We start from the raw sequence: 20,615 nt of genomic DNA on the forward strand, positions 1-20,615 counted from the left end.
ATAAGAGTTTTGATAATATTAAAGTTTGATTTGAAGTAAAATAAACGTATTATAAAATTTTGATGCATTTTTACCATATGATTCAATTTTAGGAGTTTTTAGATTAGCTGAAAAATGAATGGAGTGTAAAATATGACAGAAGGTGGCTGACAGTGACAGTGGTGGCCGTCGAGAGCTACAGCAGGCGGTAGGGCACAGTGACGGCCGGTAGTGACGTAGCAACGGTCGTTTGAGGTCAACAGTAGTGGTGGCCGGAGGTGGAGGGGAGGTGGCAGCAGTCCTCGATGTAGGACAGTGGTGTTGCGGTAGTCGACGACTGTCTATGCTGGTGGCAGGCGGTCCACGGCGGTATATTAAAATAAAACATTCTGAGCACATCGACATGAAAAATTTCACATTTTATCATGTATTTTAACTTGGATGTCATTCCAAGAATTTTAATGATTATATTGGCATTGATGAAAGTTGCTACAGAACAATATAAGTTTTGAAATATTATTATAAATAATATATATGAATTGTTTTATGATTTGAAGTTGTTGACATATATACACACATGTGGCAATAAACTCTAATACTTAAGGTACATTGGCAAAATTGTATATTTTTGTGATAGGTAAAACACTATTCATTCATTTTGACAGTGTTGATGTTTCTATATTCATGCATAAAAAAATGTGTAAAAAAGGAGAGGAAGATCCAAGTACAAGTGACATGTTCTTCTGTAAAATTTGATTTTTATACTCATGTAATATGATGTATATTGTTCTTAAATGTTGCAAACTTTGTTACTTCATGTTCATGTGATTGATTATATGTGATAAATGGGGAGACAGGAGGGGGTGCAGATGGTTGGTGGTTATTTCTATGTGCAATATTAGTAGGGTTATAAAGGCATATGCACTTATGTTATTGTCCATCTATGTGTTTGATACACCTTAACAAATATGACTCGATCAAGTTGAGGTATAAGTGGAAGTGGAGTTATATGGAACTAAAGGGAAATATGATTAAGTAGAGAAATAATGGAAGTGGAGTTATAAGGGGTTGAGGGAAAACATATACAAGTGGAGTTATAAGTGGAATTGGAGGAATAAGGAGGCATAGGGGAAGTATGAAATGTTCTAATATGAATGTTGAATGTTATGTTCATGTGATGTTATTTCATTTTGATATATTGTTCACATGAAGGTTATATCGCTACTCCTTACTTGCACTTTTTGATAATACCGATAGAATACTCAATACTAATTTCAGTATTATGTAACCACATTGTCATTATGTTAATTTGCTCCTAGCATGTTTAACGATTCATATGTGATTTACTTTAATGTGAATTAGTTATATACAAATTGAAGTTTGTAGTAGGATTCGAGTAACCTATCAAGCTTGTGTTGCTCATGCCTACTTTGTTTATATGTACATTTCAGGAAAATGTAAAACTCCCATTGAGTATATAGAGTTGAGATTACTTGGGGAATAGTGGTGATAGATATGCTTACTTTATAGTGAATTATTTTGTGAGTTGGAGTGATTGGAGATTGTTGGATGAATTATACTATGATATGATGTATGTATTATTTTGAAAGTGAATATGTGGATGTTTCATTTACTAGTCATTTGATGTGATAGAAGGGCTCTATGTTTATGATTGATGAAGCAAATAAACATGTTTAAGAACATTCCTACTAAACTAGATCTTAGGTTTTGTACTATCATCTATATGACATGATGTGACCTATCTATCATATGAGTTTTTTCGTGTTGGGTCATGACATTATAGTTGAGCAATGGTGGTTGACAAACCGTAGGTAGGCGACATGTGGTGAATGGATCTAGTTGGGTGATGGTGGCCGCAGGACCTAGTTAGGCGATAGTGTTCGAAGGAACATAACCATGAGATGATGGTCTAATAAATGTAATCAAGCAATGGTGGTTGAATGAATATAGTCAAGCGACAATTATCAAAAGATTGTAGTTGGACGATGGTGGTAGGAAAACTATAGTCTGAAAGTAGTGCTTTGAGGATCGTACCACGATGATGGTGGTAGGAGAGTTGTAGTTGAGGATGGTGGTCAGAGAACAACAATTGGGTGATGGTGGAACGATGATGTTAGTTTAATGGGAATGATTAGTTGATGGTTTGATGACGGTGGTGTAATAGCCCGTATGTTGACTCTGCCATAGCATTGTATAAATCACAAATTGTCTTCGCCATAGCATTGTTATTGTATTATGTTTCTTTTTATTTTAGTTATTCTTTTATACTCATGACTGAATAGTTTTGTATGATTATATAGAATCTGAGTAGTGTATATGATTTTTAGAAAATGAATATATATGTATATATAGATGTTTTGAATTATAGAATTATTTTTTCTATTTATTTCTAATAAATAAAAATTAGTTAGCCCCCCGCCCTTCTTATAAAGAGTGAAGCTCATTTAATCTAAGGTTTCGTTTGAGACAATTTTCTCATTGCTTTGTAAAGCTACTATAGAGAAAATAACTTTTAAATATTGTTGTTATACAAAGAAGCTTTTAGTGCAATTTTTTTTTAAAGCAGTGGTAAAATAAAAATTAAAATTACAGTCTAAAAAGCAAAGCAATAAGAGTTGCCCCAAAGGAATCCTAAATTATACTCCCATTTTCATGTCTAGCATGGTCAAAAGAAGTGACTTATAGGTTCTAACAACTTAAAAAGGAAAGCACTAAATCTTTATTATCTCCTATATTCCTATCAAATTAACTTCAATATGGGATATGTAGATGATCCTTCATTATGGGTGGAAAAAGTATGCTTTCAAATCAGAGGGGCCGAAAGAATTTACTCAAAACTTCAATAATACATATATTTGCAAGAGAATTTAAGGGTAATATTTTTATATTAAAGAATAGTAATCTTTCCATGGTTCAACTATTATTTTTCTACTGTAGCTAACAATTTTCATGAATATTTGTTCATTTGATCAAAACTCTCTTTTACTCATTAGAAAATCGACATTGTTGTACATTTTGTTTTGTGAATTGACAAAAAAATATAAACTTTTAAGTGTTAAAAGTGATTATGCATCTTCTATTTTTCAACTTTGAGAGAATTTTAGAGTTCAAACCATCTATTTATTAATTTTTCTTGCTTTCTTCATGTCATATTAATATTTGTTCAGGTCAATTAGCAAAAATATCAAACACTACATTTCTTTCTTATTTTCCCTAGTTGGGAGATTATAATAAAATTTGCTTACTATTTTGCAAAGCCGCGGTAGAGAAAATAACTTTTTAAAACTGTTGTAGAAAATATCTTCCTAGTGCAAAAACTTTATGAAAACATTGAAAAATATAGTGACCAAATAAAAATTATGATTATGATCTAAGGATCAAAGTAATAAGAAAGATGTCCCTTATTTGGGACTGCTTTTTGATTGCTTTTATGGTAATAAACGTTAGTAAAAATAAAATATTTGGAAGACAATGTTATCACACCAATTTCAAAATTTTGTCTTTTAAAAAGATTTTTTTGGAAAAATATTTTTAAACAGTGGCTATGAAATGAGCTTTTTAAAAGTAAATCATAATAAAAAGTTTAAATTGCCCCAAATAAAATATTAATCAAAGTATAAATTGTAAATCATAGTTTTATTCTATAAAATTCTCCATGTCAAAGTTCTTTCATTTAAATTTTGATGATATGCCATATTACTCATTTTTTAAGTAGAACAAATTAATTCAAACAACTCAAAATTGATTACTATAGAGGCTTCCATAGTTTTGAATGGGCCAATTTCAAGCTAAAGTTGGATCAACTCATACATCATTTGCGATAGTTTTCTTAATATTTTGTAAAGTTACGATAGAAAAAGTAAAATTTTAAAGCTATTATAGAAAGTAGCTTTCTAGTACAATTTTTTTTTAAACAACAAAAAAAAAGCTATTAAATAAAAATTGTGATTGTACTCTAAAAAATAAAGCAGTAAGAAAGTTATTCCAAACAAAATCTCATTCTCAACCCCAAATTCTATTGAAGAGATCATCATATTTGAGAAATTTGAACTATTGAAACAATTGAATAACAATGATGAAATACTTCAAGGGTAGGAACTATTTGATTAAGGTTTCCTTAGGTTGGCTAGAGAAAAATGGAATGTAGTATAAAAGTAATGCAATAGGTTTAAAATACTTGAAATTATTTCGATGAATATAAAATATGTACGTGTGATTATTATTTTTTCTTTTAACTTGAAGTGAAATGTATGCAGTAAAAAATCAAGAAGGTGGCGTCTTATAACTGACGAAAGGTTGGAGTGACTGTTGGCAATGGCTAGTGATGCAAATAGGCTTACGAGCCAAACCAAGTTGAGCTTGAGCTCAAACTCCTGATTCAATCAACTCAGCTTGTGATCTCATTAACGAGTCAAACCAACTCAACTCACTTACACCCCTATTTTCAAATACATCAAAATTACACTAAAAAGCTCATTCCAAATACACCAAATTAAACTTCATGTTTTTTTTTTTCAAATCAAATATCAATATTTTCAAAACCCTGCTTCTCAAATCCTTTACATCCCTCTTACTTCAAACCAAACAATCCATAAGTGAAGAGTTAATGCTAAATAATTATACATGCCATTAAATATTATATGTTTGGCTTTAAGTTAATCCATTGATATTTCATACATAAATAAAAAGAAGCTATAATCAGATAGAATGTTACATTTCAGCATTAGATGATATAGAAATCATTTATCCACAAACTAAAGCTTTGTTTGGGATGGCTTTCTTATTGCTTCTTAAAATAACTTTTTAATACAAAAAATTTAATTTTTATACTATAAAGCTGCTTTAAAAAGCAATAAGAAAACTTCCCCAAACAAAACCTAGAAGGCCCTTTGGGACAACTTTCAACCAGCTATGCTTCTTAAATCATAGCCATGATATTACAAAATTCATTGAAAATGAAGTCGTCAAAAATAAAATATGTGCATAAGGGCAAATTATTGCATCCGGTCACCGGACGCGGATAATAGGTTCGGATATTCAATAAAAACTTGCCACGTCACCAGCGTCTTAGTTGCGCTTTAAGTGCGCTTTACTTTTGCTTTCCTGTGCTTTTGACTGCACTTTTGACTGCACTTTACATGCCCTTTACCTACGCTTTTGATATTAATATCCGGACCTATCTCGGCGTCCGATGACCGGATGCAATAATTTGCCGTGCAGAAGATGCTGTTAGGCTCATATTATCCTAATCTGTACATTACACAAGCTATATTCCAACATACTAATGAAGATTAAGCATACACAGCTGAGGAGATCAAGCATCAAATAACTTCTCAAACAAGATGTTCAAAAATAGGAAATAAGGTTTCGTTTCGGACGACCTTCTTACTGTTTCTTAAAGCAGCTTTTTAATACTAAAAAACTGCTTTAAGAAGCAATAAGAAAGCTATCCCAAACAAAGTCTACATAGTCATTAGCTTTTAAGAAGAAGCACTGGCATGCTGAAACTATTCAATAAAGTTGCTAAAAATCTCAATTGGAAGAGGCATGATTCATTAGGAAAACCAGCAAAAATAAATAAAAAAGAAAATTTTCAGACTTGTTAAATATTGTAAGCAGGAACAGAAGAGAAATACAATAATAGTTCATCAATTCATCAAGTGAAGAAAATAGCACTTTCATCCACAGTCAAAACAAACAGTAAATTTAACCACAAAATGAGGATTCCTCTCGCTCAACATCTTCTAAGTAGTTTGTGGCTCTCCTTTCTCATGCATATCTCCTCCTAGGGCTCCTTGATCTGTCAGAAAAGAGAAAAGAGGGTGTCACAGCTCCGTCAGACTAACAAAATAGCATCAAAGGGTCTCCATGGCAGAATGAAAATGGTCAAAACAGTAAATTCTATGTGAACTTATGAAGATTATTTCATTACCAACAACAACAACATCAAGCATTTGTCAAACTACGTGGGGTCGGCTACATGAATCCATTTTCTCTATTGTGTATTGTTAAGAGTTAAATTCTCATTTAAATTTAATAAATAAAGATCATTTATAATATTTTCTAACAAAATTTTTTAGGTCTACCTCTAACTTTCTTAACATAAGTCAAATCTAATATCTCTACTTTCCTAACCGGGTCATCGGAAGGCCGCCGTTTTATGTGACCAAATCATCTAAGGTGACTCTCTCTAATCTTATCTTCCACTGACGCTACTCCAAACTTTTCACGTATGTGCTCATTTTGTATCCTATCTCTAAGGGTGAATCCACTCAGTCCAAACAAGATTAGAGATTAAGGGTCAGAATTGTACAGAACTCAATCTCGTAAGTGGAACAATCAAAACTCTGAATAAAGAAAAGAAGAATGTATTTTTTTTATCTGATCAATTGAAATCTCAGTAATGGACCGGAACAAGACCTTTCACTGTAAAAATTACTAAACCAAGCTTGTTCGTTTGCTGACAAATGCTAACCCAAAATCTGACCTTAAACTCTGTTTTCCTTTTTAACAATCTTAAGTTCTCTCACATGTCAAATCACCTCCTCTTAAGAGTTTCTGGTAGCCTCCTTGTTCTTCTCACTTGTAAATCAAGGAAAGTTCGTAAGTTCTAATGCATTTTTTGGGATTCTAGAAATACTAATTTATGTTTCTAAAATTATTATTCACTTGAAATTGAAGCTATCACATTTGTGAAACTCCTTAAGTAAAAAAAAGATAAATTCTTAAACATCGAGGCGCCTTTTGGTGTAATGGCTAGAATTTTCATAAAAAACTCAGTAATTAAGCGTGCTCTTTGATCAAAACGGACAATATCTCAATAGTTAAGAGTTTGGACTATTACAGTATATTAGTGATTAAACCAATTTTTTTACCTAAAAGCTTACTCCTAAGTGTTGAGGGCCAACCATTAATCATTTTCTAGCTAAATATTTTTAACTATTTGGTTGGGCATTTATAAGCAACATTCTTATAAGACTTGATAAGATTGGCAATCACCCAATCGAAATATGGTACTTAGACAAGCTTAAATCAAAGTCCCAAATTTTCATGTAGTAAAGTAATTTTGATTTTATGCTCTGTCAATCACTGCCACTCTTAACTATGATTTGATTATGTCTGGAACGCCACTTGCAAATTACATCTAGCCAACGATATATCTCACAACAACCAGGTTAACTTGTAGCTTATCACTACCAGGCTTGACAGCCAAACCAACTCTTGCTCACTTCTTAACACAACTTAGTTAGGGCATAGCTCATGCTTCTAAGGAATGTGATAGTGTTAGAAATATTATTTCTACATTTCCACATAAATTTTAAATATGGCAATCAATCTTAACATAAACTCCCAAACTTTCTTATCTAATAGTGGGACTGGCAATGAGGGTTTTAAAACTAAAAGTGTAGTATAATAACAATATAAAATAGAATAATTGTCCATGAATATGTGGTCATTATGCCTCACCAGAAAAAAAAAATCTCAAATTATCGCTATATTAAAAAAAAAAAACTTTTTTTATTCAACCCACAATTATTCATGTCTTATCAAATTATTACTTCCCGCTATTACTTTATGACTTTTTTCATTGAATCGGGCCCAAAAATAAAATCATGAAAGTTAAACGTCATGTACTACTAACAACAACCATAATGTTAATGGAATAAGAAAGTGAAACTGAAAGAAAATAAGTAAGAGGAAGTAAATCTCACATAAAATTAAGAATAAAAAAAATGAAAAAAAAAGGTAGCTCAACGGTGGGAAAAAAGAAGGAAAAGAAAATAATAAAGACAAAGCAAGGAAAAAGTTTTAAATGTTTTAGAAGGGCATTTGATGTAGAAAACAAGTAAAACAAAATCAATCATCCTTGCATGAGAAAAGATATAATTTCCTAAAATACGATTACAGAAAGCACAAAATTTGTGGAGAAAAAGAAATGCCTAATGAAGAGACCCAAGGGATTAAAAGCAGATAACTTAGGTAAAAGAAAACCAAAATGACATGATTAGAAAAAGGAGGATCATTTCTATTAATAATATCTACTTAAAAGACTTTCTCTAATTTTGGCAGGAGTGATAGTTTAGTAATTAGATGAACAAGTAGTTAATAGATGCTTTCCTATAAATACTAAATTGTTATGTTAGGAGTGTTTTTGGAAAGCTAGTTTCAGATTTTATCCTGAGAATTGGGGAAGGATTTACCGGCTCTAGGGGCATCAACCAACTTGGGAAATCAGATCCTTATCACCAACAATCAATGAGGGTTAACTACCCACCTTCTTGAATCAAGATAAACACCTCTATCCTTTGCTTTTTTCCAAATTTTCGGATTCAGCTATGCAGATTTTGCTTCAATGTACAGTTGATCTACCTAATTTCTTGTTAGTTTCTTTGGCCCATATTATCGGTGACACAAAATAAACTCATAATATATGCTTATATAAACAATATAGCCATTTTCAACATAGCATTCAAAGACTCTCGAATGGAATGCTTTTTATTTGAAATTAGCAACTTTCCAAGCGAAAGAAGCATTTGATTGTTAGGTTATAAGAAGTCACAACCTGATCCAGTAGGCTCTCAAGAAACTTGCAAAATTACCACTTAAATGTTAGGAGTGCAATTTTTTAAAAAGAAGAGACTAATTTGCAAAGTAATAATTTTAATTTTAAAGAAGATGATCAAGAATAGAAATAGAAACTTCAAAGGGAATGAATCAAAGAATCTAAGGGTATATTTTAATAGTGATAGGCATTGATATATATACCGTATTATCCAATAATTACCAATACATAAGTTCTTCTTATCAATTAAGAATACAAATAGACCTTCAATGTTCGTTAGTAGGATCGATAAAACTTGTTCGCGAACATGTTTGTTTAAAGCTCGATAAGCACGAAACAAATTGAACATGAACCGAACATGAACCAAACATGAACATCCATCAACTTAAATGGACCAAGCTTGAACATGAACAATAAAACTCAAATCTAGCTCGAATGAACATGAACAAAATGATAATAAACGAAAATAAAAAAGAACAAGCACATGCTCGGCTCGGTTCGTTTACAGCCCTATATATAAGTTTCTTTCATAAATACCTACAATTCTCTCCTCTCCTATCCGTTGGCATGCCTTTCACGGTATAAGTCAGGATTGAGAATGATATTGTCGATGAATCTATATAACTTGAGTCTACAACTATGAGGAGACATAAAACTCTAGCGGCTAAGATGGCAACACCAACACTGACAACGCATCATATGCAGCATCAACCATCCAAACAAAAGAGAAAACTACTAGGACAACAAAACCTACATAAGAGAAACCATTAATAAGCGAAAAGGAAAAAAATGAAAACCTTCCCTTCAAGATGGAGGAAAAGTGAGTTGCTATACTTTAAGGGCACCATCCAAGTTGGGTAATTGATAATTAGTTCAAGCTTCAAGAAATGTACTTAGTAGTTTATAATTATCTTAAGAGAAACAAATTGCATTTGCTCATTTAAGTAGTCCCATAAGCTTTAGTGTGGTAGAATTCATAGTAAAAAAAACTACGATCTATTAGCCAAGGCCTAATTAGAGTTCAAATTAGAGTTAAAAGTTCGCTTCTATCCTATTGAATACAAAGAAAAGTGAAACCAATATCAAATTTTAAAGCAAGATAACAGGCAAAATATACAAGAATACAAGGTGGAATTTCAAAGGCAAACAGATTCTTTTAAAATTATATTTTATGAGATTTTTGTATTCATGAAAATTCATAAAAGCTTCCATGCATAATCGCAGAAGTTTCATCCAATTGTTGATGGCCTTTACGTTGGTACAAAAGCTATTGGAGTTGAGAAAATAAAATACCTCTTTCCATCAGACAAAATCTCATCTTGTTATTACAAAGAAAGAAGAGATTAAAGATCCAAGTATAAAGGAACACGACAACAGAACACAGCATTGCGATTGCAAAAAGCCAAGACATAAACTTTAGGATTGCTGGAAAAATATACCAATTAAACAGGAGTCATTGGGAGAGGTAACAAAGGCAAATCATAAAATGGTCGATGTTGCATGCACGTGTTAATAAAGACTCCTCAAGCTCTAGGAACAATTCGCCATCAACTATGCTATTTTGGATCCAAATATTGATGAACTATCTCTCTAAAGTTTTGGTTGAGAAACTTGGGCTAGTCACTACAAGACATTCAAAACCATTCCTCCATTTTTATTTCAAAATGGTGATATTTGTCAGGTACGAAGCAATGTGCTCTTTAGGTTGACTTTTTTTAAGGATTTCATTGATAAAATAGCCCGTGAAATTATACTATTAGATGTATATCATGTAATATTGAGCAATCCATGAAAAGAGAATAAGGATACTATCTTCTTTAGAGGACATCAAAAGTTGGTGCTTTTAAAGGGAGGGAAAAAATATAGAGTGAGTTGGTCAATCATTCCACCTTCAAAACAAGATCATCAAACTACAGGATCCTAACAAGGGGTCAGATGATGGAAACTGATATATACCTTCCTTCTTAGAAGCCATAGGTTTCAAGAAGGAAGAAAAAAATGAACAAATCAAAGAGATAAAGAGAGGAGCGCTCATCCTCTTAAAAATTAATTTGCATAACCAAAATTAAAATGGAAAGCTATGATCTAGGAGGTTCTCAATAAATTTGAAAAACTAACACGAAAAGGTTAAAAGTGAAGCTATTGAAATAGGAGAACACTAAATTGCAAATTGGCAATTAAAATGCATAGAGGGAGAGGAATAGTCAACAATAAAGGAAAGAAAATTTAAGTGGGATGAATCAAGGAATCTTCTAAAATACTTGTCACAAAATCTCCCTCTCTTTTCAAGAGGGTAAGCCCCAAAGAAGAGAATTAAGGGATTATTATTACTATCTTTCCCAATAAACTATCAACTAACAATTACTTCATGCCTATGATTTCTCTCCCACACATTTCATCATAAGATTCATTTCAACTATGTTGGTAGGCTTTATGAATCATTCTCCACCAACCATTTCAGCTGCATGTAATATTAAATTCCAACTCTATTTTATAGGAATCTACTACTAAACTTTTAGCCATACTACTTTTAGTCTAACCCTTATGTTATTCCTTCCACATTTAACTCTTTACCAATCCTAATCTAAGAAGTAAAAAAGAAATTTAATCTTCAAGCTAAACAACAAATATCATGCAAAAATCATAAGGAAAATACAAGATATATAAAAAATATGAAAGCTACAAATATACATATGCACACCTCCGCCTCATCGGCCTGCGCATGATAGGACCATTGCTAAACGCCCAATCAACATAAATAGTTTGAGTAAAGAGCTCAGTTCCATTTAATGCATTAATTGCACTTTTTGCCTCCTCATATTTCTCATATTCAATCAGAGCATAACCCTGCAAAGAAAACATTCAAATTTGATGAGAATCATTTCTAAATAATTCAAAGATTAAAAATGAAACAACTATTGAAAGCCATAAGATAACTATATGTGTAATTGACTATTTACACATCCAAAATAGTTCAAACAACTGAATCGCATGAAATTAATGTATTCTATTGAATAGCAAGTTGATAATTAAAGCTTGAAGGTCAAAAAACACATTGAGATGATTTTTAGATATTGTCATACAAAGAAGAGCTATGCAACCATAAGGCAAACGGTTTTAGTTAGTTTGGATAGTTGAGATGAGAGGTGGCATACATAAGGATTGAAAAGGAAGCTTTACAAAAAGATGGTAAAGGAGGAATTAAAAGCAAAATGATATTTCAAAAGAAATTCATGCTGAATAAAATTATCAAAACTGACAAAAAAAATGACAGATAACAAATAGCATTTCAAGAACAAAAATCATTGATGATCATCATCATTATTAGCTTTATTCCAATCATCAAGAGTCGGCTTTACAAATCATCATTTTTTATTTGTTCATGCTTAGTGTTGCATATGGTATTAAATCTATTATTCACAAATCATTTTCAACAAAACCCTCTCCATGTTACCTTAGGTCTAAATCTTTATTTTTCTAACCCTTCGACACAAATTTTATCTAACCATCTAAATGACATTTTCTATCATTTGTTAATTGTTATACACTTACATACCACATAATTCTATTTTCAATAATCATATCTTTAAAGTCATTTTAAAGATTTATCTACAACTTAGAGTTAAATTTATGAATCATCATTTTTCATTCATTGAAGTCGTGCAGAGTTTGAGGTACTAAACAAATTCTTCAAAATTCATTTTGAACTTCTATGTTACCTTAGGTCAACCATTTCTTCTCCCCAATCCTTTGACACAACTTTTATCAACCATCTAATGGATGCATTTTCAATTCATCATCATACATGTCCAAACTACCTAAGTTGATTTTTAAATTATTTTATCTTCAATAAAGGTCACTCTAAGTATTCCTCTATTATAATCACATTAATTTCTACTTCCTAATTTTGTAACGCATCCATCTTAACATGCAAAATTTCATTAATCTCAACTTATCTATCAACTAATTTTTAATTATTGAATGCTTGGATCCATACAACATCGCCAACCTAATTGCAGTTTTATAAATTTTATCTTTAAATCTCCAAGATATCCTCTTATCATATAATACTCTTGAAACGCTTTTTCATTTAACCACCTGTAACTTGATAATATTATTTCCTCATCTATATCCTCATTATTCTAAATAATGAACACATACAATATAAACCTATAGTATATTGCTAGAAAAAAAAATAACAATAAAAATATAAACATAATACAATTGCCACTTGTGGCTATGCATGGCATCATTACACTCGAAAGCATAATTAGGACAATAACACTATCAAACCTTAAGAATTTATAAATAAAAGATAGTTCTCAAAATGATAAGTAAAAACAATAAAGATTTTACTGATGCATAAGCTCCAATCAATCTTTTGATTCCATGTGACATTCTTTTAGTCTTATCTTCTATATTTGGTTACGTAAACCTTTGTACTGTACCCTCTTTCTTCTAGATATTAAGAATAAATTCTTCTTTGGATATTTTCATAATCATTGATGCGCTAGCGCCTAAGGTGCATCTCAAAAGGTTGGAGAGTTGGAGCAAATTGGCATCTCCTATGCTTTCACATAGAAATCTCAAAATGAGTGCTTTTCTCACCATAGGCAATCAGGAAAAAAATTTACTTTAAAAAGGAAAAGCCATTATATTACCATGATAATAAATAGAATAATATTTAATTTCTATTGATAAACTGTGATGACTTCTACGCTCCTTATAAAAATATTCTAAGACAATTTATTTCTCATCTATAACTTCACTTTATAAAATATTATTTTATAATGCAAATCTTTCAAAATTTTAAATGCTAAATATCATGCATTTTGTTTTGAATGTTTTATTTATGACAAAGTTTTAAGCTATAAAAAAAATGCCTAAGCTATTCTATAATATAATTTTTATAGAGCTGGCACTTCATTCAATAACACTGAGTTCCGGACTCATTTATTCCCTTGGACAATATTGGCCCTTGGCATCTTATGAATGACTAATATACTTTCGAGATACATAAATTTTCTTTTCCTTAATATATACCAAATTAATTTTCCTAGAACTCGACACGTGCCTTCTCAAGGACAAAAATACTCATATGAAGGTCTTTTGTTTTCTCACCATACTTTTCATTAATTGACTAGTAAAAAAAACATCAATCGTAAATAAATGATTGATACAATACCAAAATGATTATCTAATAGCAATACCATTTTAAAACATTTATATTTCATCACTCACTCCCAAAGATTCATTATATGATGTATATATTTGACTACCTATAATTATTATAGCCTTAAATTTTATTTGTTCATGAATGTTCGAACCAAATTGATGTTTCCCCAATCATTTGTCATCATTTTAGCCTTTAAATTTCCATTGAAAAAATATATTAACCAAATAAATCCCATCACCTAAAATTCTCCAAATCTCAATTGAGATCTTCCTTTGAACAAAAGTTTTACTTTCACGCATATTCTTCCAACCTAACTTCACTTCAATTTTGGAAATAATCTATAATATAACTTATTCTTGTGTGCATTATGCTTTCAAAAAAATTTAAAAAAAAAAAAAACTTTCTTGAAGTCCAATTTAATAATTTTTTGAAATACCATTTTCATATCATTAATTTTACAATATGTACTAGTAAAATGATTAAACTTTTCACACCAACTTTATCTTTAGCTCTAATTTAATCCTCTACTTGACCATATGAAGTTAGAATCTACATAGGTATGAGAATAGGTTGACCACTTTCCCTCTTCCTCGTTGAACTTTAATGTCCACAAAAACAACAAAATAAACAAACCATTTACACCAAAATCAACCCCCCCCCTCCTTTTCCAACACCCTCTTCCTAACACATAGTGGAAGTAGGGCGTAAACACAACGATTATAATGGCCTACATGTAAAACTTCTATAGTCATGAATTCTAAGTTTGTAACAATTCATGGATCATTTTTAACCATGCACAAGGTGACATAAAGCACACACTCCTATAGTTGATGTAAAATAAAAGGGTGTTCAGGACAAAGCATAATCATATTATAAACATGCTAATCACATGTGGTATAAAATGATAATCTAAAGGCATCACAGAAGACATCATCATGCATTAATGAGTCAATAGAAACCACAAACAAACTCAGGGTCAGGGAGAAAAACATAAGGTTCATAACATAATGGCATATTAATTAGGTCATTATAAAATGTAAACTTATGTTTAAAGTGACCAATAATGACCTAATAGAAATTCTAACATAAAAAAAATATAACAATTGAATGACACAAAACAATAAACATAGTCATGTTCAAGCTCGACTCAATTTTGATTAAAAAAACAAAATAGCTTAGGTAATGCGAAGCTTGGCGCAGCTAGGCTCTAGTATTTAATACATTTATAAGTAACAAACAATACAAATGGAAAAAAGCATTATTTTTTTGTTTAATGGAAAAAAAAACATAATGAAAACACTAAGGTTACAAAGAAAGATAGTAGGACAACGTAATAACATTATCAAATTGCCTATGAAAGCAGTGAACAATTAATTCTCCAGTACTTTAAAGGTGCAGCCCAACTCACCTTGACATAACCAGTACGACGATCAAGATTCAGATGCAAATTCTTGACCTGACCAAACTCACGAAAGGAATTATGAAGATCTTCTTCTTGTGCTTCTTCATGAACTCCAGTAACCAACACAATCCAACCCTCTATGGCTGAGACAATATGAACCACAACATAGTAAGAGTATACAATAGCATCAAATGAATATGAAGCTTGAAGGAATGATGCTAAAAAACAGGCAATACAATTTTATTGATGAATTTATAAAACGACACAACCCAAAGAGAAACATTTATACAATAATATTGTAAATGAACTTGAAGGTTGAGACCTATAAACATAAAATCACATATTTTGACTGCATGCCACAGCTGACAACCCAATTAGCTTCGTTTTGAAACAAAAGAAACAAAGAGAATATTCATAAGAAGATGAACATATTGCTTCTCATTAATAGTAGTCTCATGCTTGGATCTGCATCAGTTAAAATTTATATATTTGCTTAGTCAAAAGCAAACCCTTCATGCATACTTCATCAACAATATCAAGTACACATAAGATTATACAGCTTACCAATATGCTTCTGAGTATCCTGCTCCAAAGAGGGGGGTAAAAACAAAATACAGTACTAATAGGAATGAAACTTCATGGCTAAAAGGGCTTTGTACATTGTTTTCTTAATAATCAGCGGTGCATTATGCAATCCATTGCTCACACAACATTCTTTTTAATGTGAAATAACTTTCAAATAGCTCAAAAGGAACTCCTTGCATCGATGCCCTTTGATATGCAAGTACACTTATAATTAACCTAGTTCATGAGATAGATACACGAACCAGAAAAGAATATATATATATATATATATATATATATATAACCTAGTCCCAGCATCGGGTGATCTGTGTGAATGATTGGTATGATACACAAGAAGTATGGTTTATTACAAAGAACAATGCAACAATCGTTTCTGCAAAAGAAACCAGCATCTAGACTAATTTCATAGCTTTTATCAAGATTGATAAAGAAGCTAGAGCTTGCAAGGGGTAGCAAAATGGGTTTCGGCCTAGGTTACACCATTCTAGTCAAAAAAAAGGAACCATGAGACACAATTTCAGGTAGAACTCGATGCCATTTACACATGCAAGCTAAACTTCGAGGATAAAAATGCCAATCAGATTTCAATTCAGCTGCTTCTGGGCAATTTGTATGCTAATTAACACCTTTGAACTGCAAGGAGGAGGAAAAGGCTGCTTATTGCCCTAGGATAATAAAATTATTAACACCTTATATCAAATGGCGTGAGGTGATTCTTATCATTTCAGTCGAAGGATTCCTCGCAAAGATAAAACAAAGCCCTAACAAACCCAGTAATACCAAAATAGCAAGGCGTACAGCCAACAAAGCCCACTAAAGTCCTCCCAAACCCTAGAAATGCTTTAACAGAATGTCCAGCAACAAGCACACGCACACGCACACGATAAATACCAAGAAAATGCAAAGAAACAAGCACGAATTGGACACTGCATAATAATAGCCAACTCGAATGAGAACAAGTCGAAGAAAGGACCAAGCAAACTCACATCGCTGCGGGCCAGGTCCGCCGCCAGAGCCAAGGGATTCGAAATCCTTGGCGGCGAACCGACGGGTGCGTTCGGCCTCAGCCTCGGCCTCTCTGAACCCTCGCCCCTTGGTCTTCCTTGGCACGCCGGACGAGTCTCCAGCGCCGCCAGTAATAGCAGACCTCAGACGCGGGGCAGGCGGCGCCGCCGGCGAGGCCTCCGCCTCGATTGCGCCGTCCTCGTCCATGAGATCATCCTCGTCGGGCTCGAAATCCACCGCCTCGTATGATGGGTTCGCGGCCATGGGAGGAGAGTCGGGTGGCGGCGCTTTCCTGCTCGATTCTAGGCACCGGAAAAAGGTAAGAAGCGTGCGAGTGGTGCGCTAAGAAGCGTGCGACTCAACTCTCAAGTCCGTTTTCAATGAACAATTATTACGTGGACGTTGTGGTCAAATCGCTCCAAAAAATGAAAAATATCGAGCAAATACCGAGCAATACCAAACAATAACGAGGAATATCAGCACGTGAAGACCCAATACCGAGTTATACTGAGCTATACCGAGCAATACCGAGTTGTACCGACACTCGGTATTGATCTTCACAAAACGGTATTTCTCGTTATTATCAAATAATACCTAGCAATACCGAGCAAATACCGAATTTTTTAGCGGGATTTTTTCTCCGACCGGACGTTCCTCTACGTCCTTATACCGGACCTAATAAATATTCGTTTTCAATAGCTCGTTGCTTGAAATGAACTTGACAAAATTTTTAGCTTCATAAATTATTTGAATATTCACAAATATTTCATAGTTTTTTTTTAAAATGCAATTGAATAAATAATATTTAAATTTAGAGGATTTATATAAATATCCATAAAAAATTTCTCATTTGCACCTTTCACTCTTAAACTTCATTATTTATATCATCTAGTTGGACATCAAAGCCCTGTATTAGCTACTCATACCCACACTTACCCATGCAACCACCCATACCCAATGGGTATGTGTGCGCTCATGGCCTTGTGGGTGGATATGGATGGGTACGCAATATCGAAGAATAAATCGATTTATATTGCTAATCACCGTATATTTTATATTATTGCAATCTTCACTATGTAGTGTGTAGGAGTTAATCATGCTGCGACTACAGCAAATTCTGATATGCAGTTTGAAAGTTTGCAATTATAGTAAAGGGCAACAAGCCTCAAGGCCATTAGTCTGTGGCAGACTGCGTTCAAAAAAGTATAGAAAGTGCATGTGTATCGATGGGTACGACATCTCGAAAGTCACTATGAATGGGCATGGGTGGGAGAAGCTCGTCCGAGTAAAGCATATCAGGACCCCATGTAAGGCTTTGTTGGACATTCACTCTATGTAGAGATCCTAAGAAGCCTCGCAAGAAGACGAAGTGGCGAGTTCGCAAGCATATAGGTTGAATCTCGTAGGCGGGTCAAGAAACGGTCTCAAAAACAATCTAGTTGAAGCTTGCAAGTAGGTAAAATAGAGCTCGCAGATATGTCCAGTAGTGCAGGCGACAATACCAAGAGCTTGCTAAACAAGGTTAGGGATTTTAATAGAGGTGCTATTTTTTTATTTGATGTTTTAGATGTAATATATTTAAATAGTGAGATTTATGTATGAAATATGTAAATAAGATATTTTTTAAGTGTTAGGGCATCTCCAAACGAAAAACTCAATTTTCTCTCTAAAATATAATAATACATCAAAATGCGGTAACTTATCTCGAACAGAACTCTATTTTCTAACACCAAAAAAGAATATTCCTAGTTATTCTTTCTCATACTTCATTTTCCCATCATTCTATCATTCATCGCACTGGTCCCATCTTCATGCTTGTGCATCTAGCTCGTCCTCTTGAGCATTACGCTTGCTCACACTTGGGTTAACGGGTCAGTAGCGTTTTTTTTAGCGTTTCACTGGAGCAATCAAGCGACGCTATACACTGTTGAAGTTCGGCTGAAGAACTCTTATGTATGTATCTCACTTTAAATTTTTAGTTTTTATTCATATACATATAAATATTTAAATCACTTTTAAAATATTACTGACATTAATTTTTTAAAATAGAAATACAAATTTCATATATGTTTGGATGTGATTAAGACATCAAAGTGTTATATAAGTAAATGCAATAGTTTGAGTGATAGATATGTAAATAAATAAGAGTTTTGTGGCATTTATTGCTCCTGCGAAATTACATTTGGCTCTATGTTAGTCTATTCTATAAATATGGATTTAGATATTTTTATAAAAATAAAATAATTTTATTTTATTTATTTATTTTACTCCTAAAATCATTAAATATATTATTAAAATATTTAATTTGTTTTAAAGTGCAAGGCTTTGTAGCTCTATAGTTGGGGTCATCATATATATATATATATATAATATATATATATATATATTATATATATATATATATATATATATTATTATATATTATATATATAATAGTATAAAAGTGCGGTCACAAGAAATACGGAGCTAATCAAGCTGCGCACACATCAACCAATTTATTGTATACCGTTATATATCGGGTGATGTTGCTCGTCCTAGTTGGTCTCCGAACAGTTCGATGACCACACGTGGTAATTTATCAAAATTTAGAACCCGTTAGCATTAATATGTCACATGTACTCATATAAGGCATTTAGTGCCACAATATGGATTGTACATATGAAGGACTCCAAATATTAAAAATCTCACTCCAACCTTAATTGCTCTCGTTAGAGGTGTCAATATTGGACCCGACCCAAACCCGACCCGAAAATTTCGGGTTTGGGTTGACTCGAACCCGAAACGGGTTAGGTTCGGGTTCAACAATTTGACCCGTTTCAAAAATCGGGTCGGATTCGGGTTGACTCGTTGACCCGAAAATGACTCGTTTTGACCAAAAACCCGTTTTTGACCCGGCAACCTAAAATTGACACTTTTTTGACCCGAAAAGTGAAGTTTGACCCATTTTTGGACCAAAAAACTAGTCTGACCCGGGTCATTCGGGTCGGGTCAGGTCGGGTTGACCCGGACCCGAAGCAGGTCGGTTCGGGTCCTAAAAATCGACCCGTTTGCAGAAACGAGTCGGGTTCGGGTTGACCCGAATAGTGCCTGGTCAGTTTTGAATTCGACTCGAACATGACCTGTGACCTGAAATTGACACCCCTAGCTCTTGTCATCAGCATTGTAGTGAGACATCTCCATCAATGTTAGTTATGTCCAAAACAGAACAATGGTAAGGATTGGGTTCCTATGAAATATGTGTAATTTAATAATTCCAATTCAGAATTGTCAATAAAACTTACAAGGTCTGATCTGAAAGTTTTGATTTTTTTTTAGAGTTTTATTTTTGGTTTTTATATTAGACTAAAAACACATAAAGGATAGAAACAACAAAAGGAATTAAAATTTAGGCCTGATTTGTTCTTGAGAAATTTAATTAGAACTAAATTTTGGTTTATTGAAGTATGGAATGTGGACTAATGATATGGAGAATTTGGTGGAATTTTATGGAGTTTTGCTTGGTCAAATAACAAGAGGAACAAACTTAGCCCAACAAAGATATATTTCTTGGTGGAGTCCAATAAGTAGGATTATACTTAGAATTAGAGGGAGATAATTCAAATTTATAAAATTTTATGATAGATTACACACACTATAATACAATGATAGAGACTTGCAACAAAAGAAATTTTGTATAAAATGATAGAGGGGCTGTTTGGTTGCCTGAATTAGGAGAGTAAAGTAATTAATTTACATGCATTTCGTAAATTTGGTCGTTTGGTTGGGTTTGAGCGGAAGGAAAGTAATTGCTCTGAAGCATAAGCGGTGTATTGCGACCGGCATTTCGCGTGACTTCAAAGCCCGCTCAAATTGCACGGGTTACCAAACCTCTGAAGCAAAATAAT

The 20,615-nt window shown here is 32.8% G+C and overlaps 1 protein-coding gene across 1 annotated transcript; it reads right to left on the reverse strand.

Annotated features, from left to right (window-relative positions):
• Positions 1-5,551: 5,551 nt before the first annotated feature.
• On the reverse strand, positions 5,552-17,095 carry LOC110092765 (RNA-binding protein Y14A). Its single transcript, XM_020817432.2, has 4 exons — positions 16,713-17,095; positions 15,148-15,284; positions 11,265-11,410; positions 5,552-5,800 (listed from the first exon to the last, which is right to left on the reverse strand). The coding sequence occupies exons 1-4, from the start codon at positions 16,993-16,995 to the stop codon at positions 5,770-5,772; spliced, it is 597 nt and encodes a 198-aa protein (XP_020673091.1). The 5' UTR covers positions 16,996-17,095; the 3' UTR covers positions 5,552-5,769.
• Between the last annotated feature and the right edge of the window lie 3,520 nt (positions 17,096-20,615).

The sequence above is a fragment of the Dendrobium catenatum genome, unplaced genomic scaffold, assembly GCF_001605985.2.
Source record: "Dendrobium catenatum unplaced genomic scaffold, ASM160598v2 fragScaff_scaffold_1220, whole genome shotgun sequence".
Lineage (NCBI taxonomy): Eukaryota > Viridiplantae > Streptophyta > Magnoliopsida > Asparagales > Orchidaceae > Dendrobium > Dendrobium catenatum.

Excerpts from the sequence above, each read along its gene's own strand:
- LOC110092765 (XM_020817432.2), bottom strand. The coding sequence starts at position 16,995 with ATGGCCGCGAACCCATCATACGAGGCGGTGGATTTCGAGCCCGACGAG. Across the intron at positions 11,411-15,147 it reads GTCGTACTGGTTATGTCAAG|GGTTATGCTCTGATTGAATA; the intron begins GTGAGTTGGGCT and ends TTTTCTTTGCAG. Across the intron at positions 5,801-11,264 it reads CGCAGGCCGATGAGGCGGAG|ATCAAGGAGCCCTAGGAGGA; the intron begins GTGTGCATATGT and ends CTTTTCTGACAG.